The following is a 19,603-nucleotide window of genomic DNA, read 5'->3' on the forward strand; positions in this document are numbered from 1 at the left end:
ACATTCAAAAAGTAACACATGAACCCAGCTATGACTACTTCCAGCGTGAGAAATAAACATAATAGATATAACAGAGGCACTTGGAATTCTCTTTCCTATCCTTGTTTCTTCCTGCTCCCCCTCCCCCAGGGGTCGCCTCCGTCCTGACTTTGGAGTTTATCATTTGTTTGCATGTTTGTGTACTTTTTTGGATAAGTATGTGTAGGCATAAACAGTATATAGCATTGTTGAAATGGTTCTGAAATGTTGAATAAATGTTATCAGACTGGACAGCCACAGGATTGCGCTTCCTGGATTTATCCCTGTGGCTATATCTAGCTTTAGTTAAATGGTTCAGGGTTTAAAACAACTGATTCCTGGAGTTAAATCAGAATTTCTTGGGAATGAGGCATGAACTGCAGAGCTCCTGACAGGTGTGGCCCGAGTTGAGGCCCGTGACACTGGTTTTCGTGGCCTTTGTAGTGTTCCGGTGCCTAAGATGTCCTGTTGTGGACGTATGCTTTCCCAGATTCCCTGTGATCAGTAGTGCTGCTGTGGATGTGCTTATCCTTGTCTTCTTGGCACACGGGCAAGAGTTTCTCTAGAATGTGTTTCTAAGGATAGAATTGCCAGGTGTGTGCATCTTCAGCTTGACTGGCGATCGTCCAATTACCTCCAGAACCGTCGGCAGCAGTCGTCACGTATGAGTGATCTCATTTCTATAGTGTCTTTAAGTTTTTCTTTTCTTTTTTTTTTAAATATACCAAACTGATGGCAAGATGAAGACCTCATGAGTGAGATAAGACATTGGACATGGTTGAGACTTTAATTGACACCGTGCCCTCAACATGTCCACATGGACCTGCTGGCCCCACCCCCACCCCAGCTGTAAAGCTTGCTTCATCCACTGCGTTCCCTTCCTGGGATGGGAGCAACACCCTGCCAGCTGCTCGAAGGTCACTGTGGACTCCTCTCTGTGTCACCCTGTCCCATCTGTTGTCCTCAGAGAGCACACCCAGAGTCCACCCACTCTCCTCACCCTCATCTTGTGATGGGGTTACTGAGGAGCCTCCCAAGAGGTTTCCTGACTTCCTGCATCTTAGTGTCAACTTTCAATAAAGCAACCAGAATGATGCCTTCAAAACTTGAGCTCACATGGCTTCTTATTTTACATGGCATAAAAGCCAAAGTTCTTACAGACACCTGCATGGCCTTCTGTGGCCCCCGATGCTTCCAGATTGGCCCCCGGCCCCCTTCCTGATGCCAGTCCCAGCCACGCACCACGCGTCTGCTTCTGCTCAGCCCTTCCCACCTCCTTCCTTGCTTCCTCCCGGTCTCTGGCTCCTTCCTCGCCTCCTCCCCGTTTTTGTTGTGGAGTCCCCTGACCCCCAGACCTGTCTTTTCTGGTCTCCCGTTTTTCCATAGCTCTCGTCACCAGCTACTACTCTCCATGCTGTGTAATTCACTTCTTTAATAAGTCTTTATTTACTGCCTGCATTCAAATGTCACCTCCACGGGAGGAGGAATCTTTTCTGTTTGCTTAAGTGAAAGACTGCCTGAATTTATTTCTGAGGAAGGAAGAAAGAATTTGGAGCCCGATGATGAATATAGCACAAGAGAGGAGGTGAAGTTGAGGGAGCAGTTTCTGACTTGGGAGGTTGGGGAGATGGGGCAGTCACCGGTCTCTGGGAGGCAGTGGCAGGAGGACCTCGAGGTCCCCTAAGTGTGTAGTAGGACCCCCCGAGGGGCGTGGCCAGCAGACTGTGGGGCTGCAGAGGCAGCTCCTTTTGGGGCCTTGTCTTGGCACCATCTCGGCCACTCCCAGAGCATACACTGGTATTGTGGTAGTGGATGCTGGGCTGGCCCGCCCCACCGGGAAGTGCACTGCTGTGTGAGGGCAGGAGTCTGCGGTTCTGACATCCTCCCTTCATGGCTGAGCTCCTCAGGTTACATAGCTCCCCTGATTCCTCAAGCACTGTTGTGTTTAGAAATGAAACCTTCCGTTTCCGGGGCCCTGCCTTGTGCAGGCTCAAGTACCCAGGCCACGTGTCAGAACTGATAGCAAAATGAGCAGCACAGCCAGAGGGCACAGTCCATGGCACTCCTGCGTGTGCTTGGACTCAGGTGCAGGGGCAGGCGGAGCAGCTGGCATTTCCACCCAGCCCTTCTGGGTAGAAGGACATAGAGGACCCGGTCCTTTTCTTTGAGAATGTGTACCGAAGGTGTGTCGGCTGTGTCCACATAATATTTTCTTGGCATCAGATGTTTCATGGCTTGCACTAATTACAAATACAGGAATTTAGGTAAGATTACACTTTTACCTTGTGCTGCCCGCATACGCCCTTGGCCTTAAGAAACACCGCATTGTTCTGGAGTTACTGCTTGGTTTTCCCAGTTTAAACTTAAGTATTATTGATGGTGGTTACTTATTTTTAATTAAAGCTTTTGTTTTGAGATTCTTTGTACCCTCTACCCAGTTTCATGCAGTGGTAACCTCTGGCACAGCTCCAGTACAGTGTCACACCCAGGATACTAACCTCGTTACAGTGGAGATTGGTAGCCTCCAAGCCGCAGGGATCTTCCTGGTGTCCTTTTACAGCTTCACACATGTCCCTCTGTAACGCCTGGCAAACACTTATCTGGTCTGCATTTCTATAATTTGGTCTGTTCAAGATGTGATATAAATGAAATCTTATAGTATGTAACCTTTGGGGTTGGATTTTTCACTCGGCGTAATTCCCTGGAACCTCATTGAGGTTGATGAGCGGATCAGTGGTTGTTCCTTTTTATTACTGAGTAGTAGTCCACGGGTGGACCACAGTTTGTTAATCATTCACCCACTGAAGGGCATCCGAATAGTTTCCAGCTTTTGGTGATCATGAATAAAGCTGCTGTAAACAATCCTGGGCAAGTTTCTGTGCGAACATGAATCTCCATTTCTCTGGGATAAATGCTGAAGAGTGTAATTGCCGGGGCATGTGCTAGTCGCATGCTTGGTTTTTTAAGAAACTGCCAAACCATTTTGTAGAGTGGCCGTAACGTTTTACATCCCACCCAACAGTACGATCCACTTTCTCCATATTCTCTCCAGCAGGTGGTATGGGCACTAATTTCTGTTGTAGCCGTCATGATAGGTGTGTAGGGCTCTCTGGTTGTGATTTCAGTGTGTTTCCCCGATGGCTAACGATGTTGAGTATCTTCTGTGTGCTTACTCGCCACTTGCATATCCTCTTGCGCTGTCAGGGGTGAGGACTCATTTCCAGGTGGTGCAGGAAACATCCTGGCTCTCTGCTTGGCCTTCTCTGGATACTCTGTTAGGCAAGTGCTGGAGCGCCTCGCTGCGGCCTGGGAGTGGGGTGGGCATGGTTTTTTCTTGTGGCGCTGGCTGGAGTAAGGTGGGTGTTACTGCTGTTGTTAATTTCTGTCTTGTCTGACTACCCCCTTCCTGGATCCTTGGCCTGGAAGAGCAGGCTTTTGTTGGGGCTTTCCACACACCCCCCAGTATCCCTCACGGTTTTCGACTGCTGCTTCTTTAGCTCCAAGTCTAGGGTATACCAGGTGAGAAGAAAACCCAGAGGGCCACCACTGTGTCATCCCTTGGGACAAGACCCTCGTCAGGCTGCCATCTTCTCTCTACCTTTCAGGATCTTCTTGTGTTGATTTTCTAATGCCCATGGTTTTCAGTTCTCAGTGAGAGGAGTGGGGAAAAGTACCTCCATGTCATCGGAATTTGGACCCGTGAAAAGTGAAGCGGGGTCCAGGCAGAATGTTGTGCCCCGCCCATCCCTGCTGGCTTGTCATAACCGTTGGAGCATCGTGGGCCCCGGACCTCACATTAATTACTCTTAAGCCCTTTTGGTTTGGCGTGTGGTTTCAATGTGACACAGTTTGCAGGACCTTGATCTTTTTGTCATTTAAACTGTCATTTATGAATGTGATCCACGTCCAGATCCCTGCATGTCCCAGTTCATGGTTAGAAATGGTTGGTCAGCACATGGCCATTTGGGTGCTGTGATTCAGCTTGATGTGAATTAGTGAACTGCCTTTGTCATTATCCTCCAGATCTTACTCCTCTACCTTCTATTTTGAACTCTTGGGAAACCTGGTCAGAGTGGGAGGGACAACTAGTCAGATGACTTAATGAGATGTTGATGTTGTCCTTGTGCTGATCCTCCAAGCCAGTCACCCTGCCAAAAAGGAAATGAGATGTGCCAGACATTGCTTGTACTGAGTGAACTTGGGAGAGCTCGTGGTGAGTGCCAGTTGCTTCCCTGCCTCCTGCCCACTGGCGCTGGTGTGAGGCACCACCGAGATGAGGAGAGGCTGGGGGATGGAGGTCCAGGGATCCGCCTGGAGCTGGCCTGCCTGGTGTCCTGGCCACATCAGCTCATTTGCTGTGGGATTGTGAGCAGGCCCCTCAGCTGGGTTCATCAGGTGGCAGAGAAGCTGAAGGGAGCAGATACCTGGAAACCACCCAGTGGATTGCCGAGACATTCTTTGCGCCTCGTCCATGTTAGCCAAACTGCCCCTTGTTCTATCAGCTGCCATGTGTGTGTGAGGCAGAGTCCACTCTCTTTTCCATTTGAGAAATCATGTCTGTCTGTCTCCAGTATATCTCCTGTTCAGCATGATTTCTCAGAGATCACTCCCTGCGGTTCAATAACCCCCAGGACATGGGAGGACGTTTTGTCTGGCTTGGCAACTCATTTGGAGTAGCAAGGTATTTTCTGTTTCTCTTGGAAGATCATGTACTTGAATCAAGAATAGAAGCAAAAGCTGTTCTTTCAAGTAGAATTTTAAATCCTTTTTTTTGGTCCCTAACATATAAATGTAAGACTTTATTCCTTTTTTTTTTTTTGAGATGGAGTCTCTCTCTGTGGCCCAGGCTGGAGTGCAGTGGCGCGATCTCGGCTCACTGCAAGCTCCACCTGCTGGGTTCACGCCATTCTCCTCCCTCAGCCTCCTCAGTAGCTGGGACTTACAGGTGCCTGCCACCACGCCCGGCTAATTTTTTTGTAGTTTTAGTAGAGACGGGGTTTCACCGTGTTAGCCAGGATGGTCTCAATCTCCTGACCTCGTGATCTGCCTGCCTCGGCCTCCCAAAGTGCCAGGATTACAGGCCTGAGCCACCGCGCCCGGCTGACTTTATTCTTTTTTAATAGCTCATTTTTGGATTGGTAACACATGCATGTGGTACAGAAATCTGAAGACTAAAAAGATATGAGGTGTTTCCCAGCCACTCAGAGGTCCCCTCAGTTAGAGGTGACTAATATTAGTGTTTTCTGTTTACCCATACTCTTCCTGCAGTTGGCTTTTGTCTATTAACAGTGTGTCTTAGAGGTCGTTCCATATAAGAACATGGAGAGTAGCTTCAGGCATTTTAGTGGCTGCATAGTTTTCTATTATATGAATGTACTGTCACTACTGCAGCCAGTCTCTACCAGCCTTATATTGATCAGTATTTGTTTGGTTTCAATTATTTTGTCTTTATAGTGAATAGCCGCCACAGATAACCTTGTATATATAGTACGTGATTTCTCATGTAGATACAGGAGAGGATAAATTTATAGAAGCATGGTTGAGGAGACACAGGTATATGTTTTCAAGTTTGATGGATTTTGCCAAATGGTTTCCATAGAGGTTGTATTAATTTTTGCCCCAATGTATGAGAGTCAGCAGACCATATTATCAAACATTTGATCTCTATGAATTTGGTAGGTTAAAAAATGGGATCTCCTAATTTTAATTTGCATTTGCCGTATGAGTAAGACAGCATTTTTTCATACGTTGAAGATCCATTTCTAACACTGTTTTTACATAGCTCTGCCAGACTCTCATGTTCGTGCTTCGTAGTTCATATTCATATTCATGTTTCCACCTTTCTCTCCCTGTCTTTTATACAGTTATTTTCTAATCAGATTTTGTACAAGAGTCTAGGCAGCTCTGCACACCTTTCTTTTGAGTTAAGTGTACACACTTACTCCAGTATATACACATATTCCAATGTGTAGGTTTCCATGTTTTTGAGAAATCCCAAGTTCTGTATCCTTTTTGACTGAGGTGCAACATTTACATGGAGGAGTGTACTCATTACAGACACACAGCTTGATGCATGTTCCCGACCACGGAGAACATTGCAGCCCCCGGAAACCCTCCTGTGTGCCTCTCCTGTCAAAGTAGCTGCTAGGAGAAGCTAGCATCTAATACCATAGATTAGTTATGTCTGTTTTTTTAACTTTATGTAATGCATAAGGAAATTACACAGAGTATATGTTGTCTTGTGTCAGGTTTATTTCTTTCGCTATTGTAAGATTCATTACATTATTGCTTGTCTTCCAATGTATGAATATACTACAGTGTATTCACTGTAGACCTGTTTAGAGTAGTGATGCTGCGAACATTCTTGTATGCCTTGATGAGGAAGGTATGCGTTCGCATTTCTGTGGGATGCGTGGGTGGAATTGCTGAGTCACAGGGTATATATGAGTTCAGCTGTCTTCTGAAGTAGTTGCACCAAGTTGCACTGTCACCAGCACTTGATATTGTCTGTTTCGGCTCAGCCGTTGTGAGAGATGCATCACCCTGTGGCTTTAATTTGTACTTCCCTGATGACTAATCAAATTGAGCACCAGGTCATGTGCTTTATTGGCCATTTGTGAAATAACTGTTCAAGTCTTTCGTCCATTTTAGTATTAGTTTGTCTGCTCTTTTCTTACTGATTTTTAAGTTCTGTTACCTTCAAGAGAATTCCAGCAAGTGTGTAAAAATTCAAATCTGTCTATGGCTGTTCTAGCCTGCCTCAGGATTCTGTGAGAAGTGGACCCACCGTTTTATCCACTTCTCCTCTGTGACATGACGTTTCTTTCTCCAGTCATCAGGCATCAAGATCTGAGGATATTTTCTCTCTCCAGTGTGTAGATTTCCATGCAGTCACCTCTGATCCTGTTCTGCTCCTTCTCTTGGTGGGACGTCCTGCAGCCTGGCCTTTTGAATGCCTGGGATATCATTCATCTGTCCTGTCGAGTTCAGTTTATTGTTTATTGCCCTACTTTTTTTTTTGAGACAGGGTCTCACTCTGTCACCGAGGCTGGAGTGCTGGAGTGAGTGCAAGGCGCAATCTTGGCTCACTGCAACCTCCGCCTCCCAGGTCCGAGTGATCCAACTCAACCGCCCAAGTAGCTGGGATTACAGGCGCGTGCCACCACGTCCAGCTGTTTTTTGTATTTTTAGTTAGAGATGGGGTTTCACCATGTTGGCCAGGGTGGTCTCGAACTCCTAACCTCTAGTGATCTACCTGCCTTGGCCTTCCAAAGTGCTGAGATTACAGGCGTGAGCCACTGCGCCCAGCCTTATTGCCCTGCTTCTGATTTGCAATTAACTTTTAAGTTGATTCAGGGGTGTGAACCATTTCTTACTTTATACATTTGCTTGAAAAATATGAGCCATCTTTTAGTCTCCAAAGTCTTTTCTTTGTGAAGGCTGGATTTTGGAGATAGTTTCAGCTTTTTTGCACCATTCTTTGGTTGCCGGTAGTTATGATACTGGCTGCAGTCCAGGCATAGGGACACTCTTAGTATTCCTTAGAGCTTCACCCTGCACCCTGCCACCGGCCCTGGTGGGCAGGGTGAAGAGCCAGGAAGGCATAGCCTGAAGGCCCGTGTCTAGCCTCCACTTTCTTGCCTGGGTCCTTCCTACTCACGATGTCTCCCAAATCAAGGGATTGAATGGGAGGTGCTGCTGAGAACATCCCCCAGAATCAGCCTCCCGAAGAGACTTACCCTCCCTTACCAGGGGTTGGGCTGTGGCTGGTGTTAGGGGAGCAGGAGGAGGAGCAGGCAGGCCCTTGCCTGAGGGGCGCCTTCTGGCTGGTGTTGGGGCTGGAGCTCGCCAGGACAGGTGTGCCGAGAAGATGGAGGCATGGCATGGAAGTGTGAGTCATGGCAAGTCTCCTGTGTGCAGCTGGGGACTGACAGAGAGAAGGCAGGCCCAGTCGTGTCTCCTCTGTGGGCAGCTAAGAAAGATGGATTCTGACTGACTTGGTGGGACTCTTCTGTGACATTCTTGTGGTTTGGGAGGGTGGACCATTGACACCAGAGCAGTCTCAAGAAAGACGCCCACATGGGAAAGGGGTCTCAGCAGTGTCAAATGATGACATCAAAGCTGAGGGCTTCGAGCCCGGGGTAGCACTGATAGTGACAGTGCCCAGAACATTCTGAGGTTGCACCAACTGGCACCTCACAACAACAAGGCTAGGATGCGACACTGCTCTTAATAGCCCCAGTTTTCAGATAGGGCAGTGGAGGCACAGGGCAGAGAAGCACCTGCTTTAAACAACTAGCAAGGGCTTCAGACTCAGGGAGTGTGCCAGGCCCTGTGCACACTTCGTCCTGTTCAGCCCCACCACAGCCCTGCAGGGTGCTTCTAGCATCACCTTTCTTGACGAGAAGCAAAGAGGGTCTGCCCCCATTTCCCAAATTTATCAGTTGCCAGGTGGGATTCAGATCTGGGTCTGTCTCAGGCTTCTTCACAACAGAACAGGCACAAATAAGAGGTTTTTTGTTTTGTTTTGTTTTGTGTTTTCCTTAGAAGCCAAAATCCAGGTTCTCTGACATTTATCTATTGCTCAGTGTTTATTGTCTGTGAACAGTAGCACAGGGGAAGGCAGTGATGCCTTGGTCACTTGTATCATTAACTCACTGTCTTTAAACCTAATGCTTTTGTCTGTAATTTGCTGCCTACTAGTGCCCAATATCCACAAAGCAATTCTAGTAAACCCTCTCCTTCAGCGTGTGGGTCAGGTGGGCCCAAAGATTCATCTTCTCAAACGCTGTGGCTGAGTTCTGGAGCAAAGTTGACACTTCAGCTCGTAAAGGCTGCCGCAGGAGTAGTAGACTCAGGACCTAGAACATCTCATTGTTGTCTTCTATAAATATCCTGTTGCATGACTCCTAATATAATCCTTGAGTTATGCAAAGTAAGGTATGTTATCTTTCTCTTACTGTATTTATGCTGACAAAATGTTCAAATATTAAAACTCACCCAGAGTGAACAGTTAGGGACATGTGCTCAGACTTGATAGGTAGACAGGGACGATGCCGATGACTGATGCACTCGCCTTGGCCTTGCAGCTCCCAGTCTCCCATGACCGACCCTGAGTGGTTGTCCAGAGACCCCCCCGAGTCCCACTCTCAGGGCCCACTTTGTCGTCTTCATGGCCGAGTCAGTGTGGGAAATGGTTATCTGCCTGCCTGTCCCCACTGTGAGTTCTGTGAGGGGAGGAACTTTGCTCACCATGTTCTTAGAATCCCCAGTCTAGAGGAGACATCTGGCAAGCAGCTGTGGAGCCAGGGGTTATCCTCTGGAGGGAGAGGGGTCGTTTGTGGTGCTCTCGAAGCTTGAACAGCAGCAGGGCAGAAGGCAGATGGCCCCTCCAGGCCTACCTTTGCTGTCTCTCCTTCGCCCTCACTCTCTCCCAGCTCTGCTGCTTCCCACACCCAGCCTGGCCCCAGGTGTTCTCCCATCAACCCAGGATATGTGGAGGAAGACGCGAACCATGCACTGGCGACCCAGTTCCATTTATCCCCTCTGCGATGAAACTTAGTCGCTGGAGAATCTCCCTATAAAGTACTTTCTACGTTTTCTGAGGCAGAAACATGGTCATTTAATAATTTAAATTGGGTATTCCTAAATTGGGTCTTCTTAATGTAAATTGAAGCTATGAGATGTGTCAAAATCTAAAAGTTAAATAACATATTTTGTTGGTGAATCCATGGGGAAGCAAGCATTTTCCTAACACTGTTGGTGAGAATGCAAAATGGTACAACCCCTGTGGGGATAATTTGACAATAGCTAGCAACATTACATGTGCATTTACTCTTTGTCAGGGCAATTCTGCTTCTAGGAATTTACCCCAGAGATAGGTTGGTAAAAACAGGAAAAGATCCTTGTGGAGATAATTCATGGCAACACTATGAGAAATAGCAAAGAATTTTAAACAGCACGAAATTCCCATTCATAGGGCGCTGGCTGAGTCCTATAAAGTGGAGTACTGTGCGACTGTTGAAAGAATGAGGAAGCCCTGGATACTGCTGAGGAGTGATGTCCGGGATATGTAATTAAGTGGAAAGGCAAAGGTGGAGAAAAGTGTCCCTGCTACTGTTGACAAAGGGGACAATATGATATACATGTTTGCATGTATCTTAAAAATGGAAGGAGAAACCATACTTGCTCTTTCTCTCTTTTTTAGTAAAGCAACCTATGGGAACCAGGGTAGAGGGGAGAGATATAAAAGCTAGATTTCTGAATCTACCTTGTTTGTGGATTTGACTTTGGAACTCCATCGGTATAATATAATCATTATAAAACAAAATAAAGGAAAAGGTTACAACCCTTGAAAATTTTGATATACACTATCAGTTTTTTCTCTAAAAAGTTTATATCCTGTTTACCTCCTGTCAGTACTTGAGGAGAATTCTTTTCCCCCACATGTTTGTCAGTACTGGATAGTAATCTTTTAAAACTTTGCCAATCCCATGGGCGAAAAATAGATTGCTATTTTCATTTGCATTCTCTGATGACTAGAGTGATTAAGCAGCTTTTTACTTGCTTATTATCCATTTTTTATTTCTTCTGTGAGGAAGTCCAAGCTAGAGCAATCAAACAACAACAACAACAAAAAAGAAGTAAAGGGCATCCAAATTGGAAAGGAAGAAGTCAAATTATCCTTGTTTGCAGATGATGTGATCTTATATTTGGAAAAACCTAAAGACCCCACCAAAAAACCTATTAAAACTGATAAATTCAGTAGAGTTGCAGGATCCAAAATCAATGTGCAAAATTCAGTAGCATTTCTATATGTACCAACAGTGCTCAATCTGGAAAAGAAATCAAGAAAGTAATCCCATTTACAGTAGTTACAAATAAAATACAGTACCTAGGAATTAACTAAAGAAGTGAGAGATTTCTACAATGAAAACTACAAAACATTGATGCAAGAAATGGAAGAGAACACACAAAAAATGGAAAGATACTCCGTGTTCATGGACTGCAACAATCAACAGTGTGAAAATGTTCATGTTACCCAAAGCAATGTACAGATTCAGTACAATTCCTATTAAAATACCAAGGACATTCTTCACAGAAATGGAAAAAATAATTCTAAATTTATACAGATCCAGAATAGCCAAAAGACCCAGAATAGCCAAAATTATCCTGATGAAAAATTGGAGGAATCACATTTTCTGACTTCAAATTATACTACAGAGCTATACTAACCCAAACAGCACGGTTCTGGCATAAAAATAGACACAGAACAATGGAACAGAATAGAGAACCCAGAAATAAATTCATACATACACAGTGAACACGTTTTTGACAAACGTACCAAGAACATATACTGAGGAAAGCACAGTCTCTTCAATAAATGGTGCTGGGAAAACTGGTTATCCATATGCAGAAGAATGAAACTAGACTCCTGTTTCTTGCCATATACAAACATCAAATCAAAATGGATTAAAGACTTTAAGACCTCAAACTATGAAATTATGGAAAGAAAACATTGGGGAAACTTTCCAGCACGTTGGACTGGGCAGAGGTTTCTTGAGTAATTTTCACAAGCACAGGCAACCAAAGCAAAAAGTGGACAAATGGTTAAAGCTCCTGCATAGCAAAGGAAACAGTGAAAAAAGCTCCTGTTTTTAACAGGTTAAAAAGTTCCTGCACAGCAAAGGAAACAATCAACAAAGTGAAGAGACAGCCCACAGAATGGGAGAAAATACTTGCAAACTGCCGGGCACGGTGGCTTACGCCTGTAATCTTAGCACTTTGGGAGGCCAAGGTGGGCGGATCACAAGGTCAGGAGATCGTGACCATCCTGGCTAACACGGTGAAACCTTGTCTCTACTAAAAATACAAAAGATTAACCGGGCGTGATGGCGGGCGTCTGTAGTCCCAACTACTCGGGAGGCTGAGGCAGGAGAATGATGTGAACCCAGCAGGTGGAGCTTGCAGTGAACCAAGATTGCACCATTGCACTCCAGCCTGGGTGACAGAGTGAGACTCTGTCTCAAACAAACAAACAAACAGAACAAAAAGAAATTGCAAACAAACAGAACAAAAAGAAATTGCAAACTATTCCTCTGACAAGGGATTATAACCAGAATAAATCGGGAGCTCAAATAATTCAAAAGGGAAAAATCTAATCATCCAGTTAAAAAATAGGCAAAATAGACATTTCTCAAAGGAGGACATACATATGGCAAGTAGTATGTGAAAAAGTGCTCAATATCATTGATCATCAGAGAAATGCAAATAAAAATGACAATGAGATAACGTCTTACCCCAGTTACAATGACTTTTATCCAAAAGACAGGCAATAACAAATGCTGGCGAGGATGTGGAGAAAAGGGAACTCGCGTACATTGTTGGTAGGATTGTAAATTAGTACAACCACTGTGGAGAACAGTTTGGAGGTTCCTCAAAAAACTAAAAATACAACTACCATGCGATCCAGCAATCCCACTGCTAGGTGTATACCAAAAAGAAAGGAAATCAGTGTATGAAGAGATGTCTGCACTCCCGTGATGACAGCAGCACTATTCGCAGTAGCTAAGGTTTGGAAGCAACCTAAGTGTTCATCAGCAGACAAGTGGATAAAGAAAATGTGGTGCATATACACAGGGAGTACTATTCGACCATAAAAAAGAATGAGATCCTGTCATTTGCAACAACAGGAGGACACTTATGTTAAGTAAAATAAGCCAAGCACAGAAAGACAAACTTCACATGTTCTCACTTATTTGTGGGAGCTAAAAAAAAAAAAAAAAAAATGAACACAGTTGAACTCCTGGAGATAGGCAGTAGATTGATGGTTCCCAGAGGCTGGGAAGGGTAGTGGGGCTGGGGGATGGTTAATAGGTACAAAAATATAGTTAGAATAAACAAGGTCTAGTATTTGATAGCACAACGGGGTGACAACAGTTAATAATTTGCTGTACATTTAAAAATAACTCAGTATACGTGGATAGTTTATAATACAGAGAAAGGATAAATCCTTGAGGCAACGGATACCCCATTTACTCTGTGCCTGTATTAGAGTGTCTCGTATGCACCATAAATACAAATACCTACCATGTACCCCCCCCCACAAAAAAGAATGTTGATGTATTTCTTTTGTAAAATGCAATTTCATAGCCTTTTTTATATCAGGAAGATTTTTTCCTACTGATTACAACCCTTTATATGTTATGGATATCATTTTCATTTGTTAATTATTACCAGGTCACAACTTTAGTTCTAGTCAAGTTGTTCAGGTCCTGCCTAGTCTGATACTGAGGTTTTTCTACAAGAACATTTATATGTGATGCATGCTCATGGTATTCTAGACTTACATCTGAGCAGACTTCCCCAACTGTTCAAATGCTGGACATCACTGTGGGCTCCCTGAAGCAGCAGCAACTGTGTCTTCGACTGTTCGAAAGACACAGTTGTTACTTCTTTTTTTATTTCCTAGGGCTTACTACTGTGTCTAAGTAGTAAGCAATTATAAATGTCCACTTAAGTTGATTGCTGATGAACATATGAAAACTAAATTTCACTGTCTTTTTGGTTTGAGATCGTTCTTATTTTTAATTTTTAGTGATCCTTGATAACCATTTTTGTTTCCGGTTCAGGGTGAATACGTGAATGAAATATTAATTTTTATGTCTATGTGAGGTCGGTTTTAAGAAAGCATTCATAGCTATCAGCACTTGCCTTTTGTTCATGGATCTGTTGAACCTGTTTCTTTCTCTAGGTCATAACTCCATGCAGGAAGCTCATCTTGTGTGCTGATAACAGAAAAGAAATGGAAGATTGGATTGCAGCGTTAAAGACTGTGCAGAACAGGGAGCACTTTGAGGTTAAAAAAGAAAATACCCTTCTCCAAATGCCTCCTGTTGCCTCCCTCACCCCAGTGTCTGCTGTCTAAGTGTCTCCCACCTGCGGACCCACAGTCTTGAGCTCACATTCTCAGCGTGTTCCTTATACAATTAAAGCTTATTGCTTGTCCTCTCGGCAGACCTGTCCTTTATAAACCTTCCTTCTCTCCTCTCTTGGATACTTTGTTTAATCTTGTCCAAGTTACTGCATTTAACAATTTAAAAGAGAAGTCTTACCTTTGCCGTCTTGGTTTCGTTCTTCCAGCCCACCCAGTACAGCATGGACCACTTCTCAGGGATGCACAATTGGTACGCCTGTTCCCATGCGAGGCCGACCTACTGCAATGTGTGCCGTGAGGCTCTGTCTGGGGTCACGTCGCACGGGCTGTCCTGTGAGGGTACGGATGTGCATTTGTTATTCTGTCAGGAAAGGTGGCCTTGGAAATCCAAATCCAGTCACCATAAATAAGCCATTGTCACCCATGTGGTCAGGCAAGGGCACAGTGATTTCTGTGATGCCATTCTTCTTTATTTTACCTGCCGAAGAGTCCTTGATAAATCATGTTTTTATAGTGCTCAAACAGTGAAAAGAAGGGAAGTGGTGGGTGGCAAAAGGAGAAACAGGGGAAGCCTAGAGCACACAGGGAAAGACACCGAAGGAACAGTGGTCGGCCCCCGTGTCTCACACTCCACAGCTGGGGAGACAGGGCTGTGCATATATGGACTGAAAGTGCGTTACAGACTTAGAGGTCAGGGCTGCAGGGTTTGGGCATGGGCATCCAGTCTGGTGGCAAAAGCAGTGGGCTAGAGCAGGGCTTGTTAGCTGTGGCCTGGACCACACCCTGCCTCTGCCTGTTTTTGTACAGCTCCCACGCTTCAGACTGGCTTTTAAATTTTTAAATGATTGGAAAAACTCAAAAGAAGAATCATATTTTGTGACACATGAAAATTACATGAAATTCAAATTTGTGTCCACAAAAAAATACTGTCTCTGACTGCTTTTGTGCTACACAATAGAGTTGAATAGTGGTGATGGAAGCTGGTTACGACCTGCAGTCTCCACTGCTCACTCTCTGGCCTGTTACAGAAAGCATACTGATCTCCAGCTTTCCCTGCCGGCGCCGGTCCCACCGCCATCAGCCTCTAAGCGTATCACAGTAGTTCACTTATAAAATGGGAGTGCCATTGATTCCTTCCTTGACTTTTCTGGAGCTGGACAGTTCTCACAACACTGCTCAGCATGGGAAGCTCCTGGCACAGACACAGCTTGTAGGCTCATGTGTCCCTTCTCTCACAGTGTGCAAATTTAAGGCCCACAAGCGCTGTGCTGTGCGTGCAACCAATAACTGTAAGTGGACCACGCTGGCCTCGATCGGGAAGGACATCATTGAAGATGCAGATGGGGTATGTTAAGAAATACCACCCGTGGGTCCCTGAGCCAGGGCCCCCCACCTGCACGGCCCCTTGCAAGCCTCCTCCCTTCCCTCCCCACCTCTGTTTCATTTGAGACGGTCACACTGGCATTGGGTGTCACAGTGGAAAGCATATGCGGTCTCTGTGTGGTTGTCACACCCCCGAGCTCCATCCTGTCCCTGTGGGTCTTGTTTGCACCTCCGACAGCTGCGTGGGTAGATTGTGCTTCACAGGCCCTGCCATCCCTGCCCTCACTGACCATCAGGGAAGGAGCTTGTGCTGGGAAGAATGCCTTGGCTGAGTTCACAACGAGCGTTTCCGTCTGAGGGCTCCTGGCTGCCCTTGACGTGGAGCCTTGGGAGCGTCCCTAGCGCGTGCCTGTTTGGTTGCAGATCGCAATGCCCCACCAGTGGTTGGAAGGAAACCTACCTGTGAGCGCCAAGTGCACTGTGTGCGACAAGACCTGTGGCAGCGTGCTGCGCCTGCAGGACTGGCGCTGCCTCTGGTGCAAGGCCATGGTGAGTGTGGGCCCCACGCCCGGGCTGGAGGGGAGGGCCTGCTCCCTACGGTGCCCATGCGGGCCTTGTGGCTCCACATGATCTGCTGGATCCTGGCAAAATCATCCCAGAGGCCCCTCCAGCTGAGATTGGGTTTTTGAAGTGTTGAGTCATTCTTCTTAGCTGTGTTTTTGGGGTATTTCTTCCTGTTGAATTTATTCCTGCCTTTTGACACATGCAGATATGTATTGTTATGACAGATGTCACCCTGCATCATGCGGCAGGCACTGTAGCCGGGTTGTGAGGGGTCACCTGGGATAGTTGAGCTGGCCGCCTCTGTGGTGTGGAAGCAGGAAGGATGTAGAGGGCCTTCGGAGCGCGTCGGCTCTGGGCAGTGTTTCCAGTGAGCCCAGCCATGTGGAAGGGGTGTAGCCCACATGGCCTCCTGCCAGGTCCTGAGTCTCATCGTTGCTCTAGGTGGTGAGATGTGCTTCTGGGAAAGACTCAGGGAGCCTCCATGTGCTTGCTTCTGAGTTGGTCATTGTGAAGTGGCTGCTGCAGTCACTTGCCTAGCACATCTGGCTGCCAGGAGGAAACCAAGACACAGGGGACACATAGAGGCACGTGGCCCCAGGAGCCCTCACCGTCGTCCTGAAAGTTTGAGGTAGCTGTGGTTGAAGGGCCAGAGAGTTGGGTACAGGGCTGTAGCTCACACGATGTGAACCATGACTGGCTCCTGCCCGGTGTTTCTGTGTTATGCCTTCTCAAGTGCAAAGCCAGGGCCCGGGACCCCGATGGGAGCAGGCCAGCCCAGCTCTGAAATCGCCCGTCTCCCCCGGGGCCAGCTCATCAGCTACAGGGCAGGAGGATTTCTGGTGTGTGTGAAGGATGCCAGTGACCCTTGGTGATGCGGGGACTCTTGTTTCAGGTTCACACATCGTGTAAAGAATCCTTGCTGACCAAGTGCCCCCTTGGCCTATGCAAAGTGTCAGTCATCCCACCCACGGCTCTCAACAGCATCGACTCTGATGGTGGGTACCACACATGCCCATCCTTCTCATGCACGCCCACATGCTTCCTTCTCCACGCACTTTCTCCTCTCCAGCTCTGGAGTTGGTTGTCTTGGTGAGATCTCAGCAAGAGGTCAGGCACAGCTGTGGGGGCTACTGGAGGAGTTGCACAGAGTGGCACACGGTGCCCTGATTCTGTGGCATTGCCCTTAGACGGGACTGAGACCCAAGCCAGGTGCTTGATGTGGAGGTGATGCTATTGAGTGGCACCCAGGTCTGTGGCCTTCTCCGTCGTGAGCCGTTGAAGCTGTGCTCCATCTCTGCCTAGCACTTGCTGACACACTGGCTTGGCAGCTGTTGTCATGTCTGACTGGGACATTGTGGCACCTGTTGACAAGTACTGGTGGAAGGAGGGATGTGGGGTCCATGGCTGAGAGGAGATCAGGAAGAGAAGAGCAGCAAGGTGGCAGTTGGACGCCTTGTGAATGTGAGATCAGATGGATGGGGCTCCCGGCCTCACACATGGGGAGCGGCTGTGGGGACTGTTCACTGACCTCCTCCTGAGTCATAGGTGTGCGTGTGTCAGGTGTGTGTCCTTGGAGGGGTCTGCTGCTGCTGATTCCATCGGTGGTGCCCCCAGCGTCTTCTGTGGCCTACATGTTTTCTTCTGTTCATTCTCGCGTCCAGGGTTCTGGAAGGCCAGCTGTCCTCCGTCTTGCACAAGCCCACTGTTGGTCTTCGTCAATTCAAAAAGTGGGGACAACCAGGGTGTGAAGTTCCTCAGAAGATTCAAACAGCTGCTAAATCCCGCCCAGGTCTTCGACCTCATGAACGGAGGCCCACACCTCGGGTAGGAAGCTTGTAAAATATATCTTTCTTGGAGTTTTAAAAATTGTGTAGGTGGTGTGTGCTTGTTAGGAAAAAAAAAAAAAGATTAAAGACACAAAGTTTTAAATAGGAAAGAAAAGTTAAACTACTTCCTCCCCAAATTGCACTTGCAGAGGTGCCCACTCTTAATAGAGGTGCATGGCCTTCCAACTTGGAACATAGCGTGTGTGCACACGTACGTACACATGCATACACCCATGTACACACACCCATGCACATGCATCTTTTGAGCCAGTCAGGATTCTTCTTTACCTGCCATTGCACAAATGCCTTCTGCGTGTGTCTGCACACAACGTTGTGGGTATATTTTCTTTCTTTTATTTTTTCTTTCTGTCTGTCTGTCTATCTATCTATCTATCTATCTATCTATCTATCTATCTAGTCCATGGGTGTGTTTTCCTGGCATGCCACGTTCTTTGTAACAGCTGCCCAGCATTGAGAAAGAAGCTGTCCTGCAGCGAGGCCAGGAGCAGTGTTTGCTGAGAGGCGCGGGAGGCTGCTCGGTGTGCAGGTGCTGCAAAGCAGGAACACGCGAGGGCGACGTTGGGCCAGAGTGATTCCCCTGTTCAGCAGCAGCACAGAGATTAGGCTTGCTGGAGAGCCAGTGTGTGTTATTTGTAGTTTTGTACTTTTCATAAGTTTGTAGAAAACATTTGCTTTTGTGAATTTTGCCATTTCAATGAATTTCTTCTTCCTTTGGAAGCATCAGCTCCAGGTCAGAGCTCTGAGAGGACTTGCTAGCACTTCCAGAGATTGTCCAGGATACCCGAAGTGGGAAGTGCCTGCAGAACCTGTGGTCTGGCCTGTGTTTTTCTGGGAGGAGTCAGGGGGGTCTGTGTATTTATGAGCCAGGGGCTACTCTTATGTGAACCTCGGCCAGTTCCCTGCGTGTCCTTGGCGTACGTGCCAGGGTAAGAGGAACATGCTGCTCATCGTTGGTCCTCTGGGTGTCTTCTGTGTTGCTCGTCCCCACTCACAGCCAGGCACAGTTGGAGGGCAGTCACAGATGGCAGCACTCCAGCCTGCTTCCGCAAAGGCAGTACTCCCACATTTTCTGTAGAAAGACTTATCTGAGTGGTGGAGGACTGCAATCACTAGTAGGCTGATCAACGTTATTTTAATTTTATTTTTAATTTTATATTTTTTGAGACAGGGTCTTGCCAGTTTGCCCAGGCTGACTGCACTGGTGCAATCCTGGCTCACTACAGCTCCTGGGCTCAAACCAGCCTCCTGCCTTAGCCTCCTGAGTAGCTGGGACTGCAGGTGTGCTGATTTTTTTTTTTAATGTTTTGTTGAGCATCACAAAAGTTTTAAAACGTTTTGTAGAGTGGCCTCACTGTGTGGTCCTGGTTAGTTTCAAACTCCTGGACGCAAGTGATCCTCCTTCCTCGACCTCTCAAAGTGTTGGATTACACTGTGCCTGGCAAAGAAATAATTTTAGTTAAAAAGTGGGGAAAGTGGAGGTATAATACATCTGTTATCACAGTGCACCGAGTAGGCTGAGGTTATTATTAAACATGGTACGGGGGTGTTGGAGGAAGGCTTTGAAATGGCTGTGGCAGAGCAGGCTACACAGCTGATCTCGAGAATCACAAAATATTAATTTTGGTGTGCAAGCAAAACCCCATGATTCGTAGTGGGAGTTCAGTATGAGATGGGATGATTTAGGAAGCCCCCACAGCGGCGTAAGGGAGTTGAGTCAGTCATTTCCCGTTTCTGGGAGCAGCTCATCTCACACAGCTCACAGCAGAATCTGGAGCTACTGCTTCATGTTCCAGTTCCCGGCCTTGACCTGTCACCTCTTCTCCCAAGAGCAAGGGGCCTTACAGGTGTCAGTGTTCTGTGTGGAGCCTGGGCTTGGTGCCACATCACCTACGCCTGCCTGTCTTCTGAACGTTCA

The 19,603-nt window shown here is 46.8% G+C and overlaps 1 protein-coding gene across 5 annotated transcripts in view; it reads left to right on the forward strand.

The window, feature by feature from the left end:
• The window catches only part of DGKD (diacylglycerol kinase delta), a 107,319-nt gene that overhangs the window by 65,545 nt on the left and 22,171 nt on the right, over nucleotides 1-19,603 (forward strand). For all 5 annotated transcript variants that reach the window (XM_026447351.1, XM_023188583.2, XM_023188586.2 and 2 more), the window contains 6 exons: nucleotides 13,772-13,876; nucleotides 14,161-14,293; nucleotides 15,193-15,299; nucleotides 15,701-15,826; nucleotides 16,734-16,836; nucleotides 17,503-17,665. In XM_026447351.1, coding sequence (XP_026303136.1) covers nucleotides 13,772-13,876; nucleotides 14,161-14,293; nucleotides 15,193-15,299; nucleotides 15,701-15,826; nucleotides 16,734-16,836; nucleotides 17,503-17,665 — 737 coding nt within the window. The remainder of the gene's footprint in view (nucleotides 1-13,771; nucleotides 13,877-14,160; nucleotides 14,294-15,192; nucleotides 15,300-15,700; nucleotides 15,827-16,733; nucleotides 16,837-17,502; nucleotides 17,666-19,603) is intronic.

Source organism: Piliocolobus tephrosceles, chromosome 11 (assembly GCF_002776525.5).
Source record: "Piliocolobus tephrosceles isolate RC106 chromosome 11, ASM277652v3, whole genome shotgun sequence".
NCBI lineage: Eukaryota > Metazoa > Chordata > Mammalia > Primates > Cercopithecidae > Piliocolobus > Piliocolobus tephrosceles.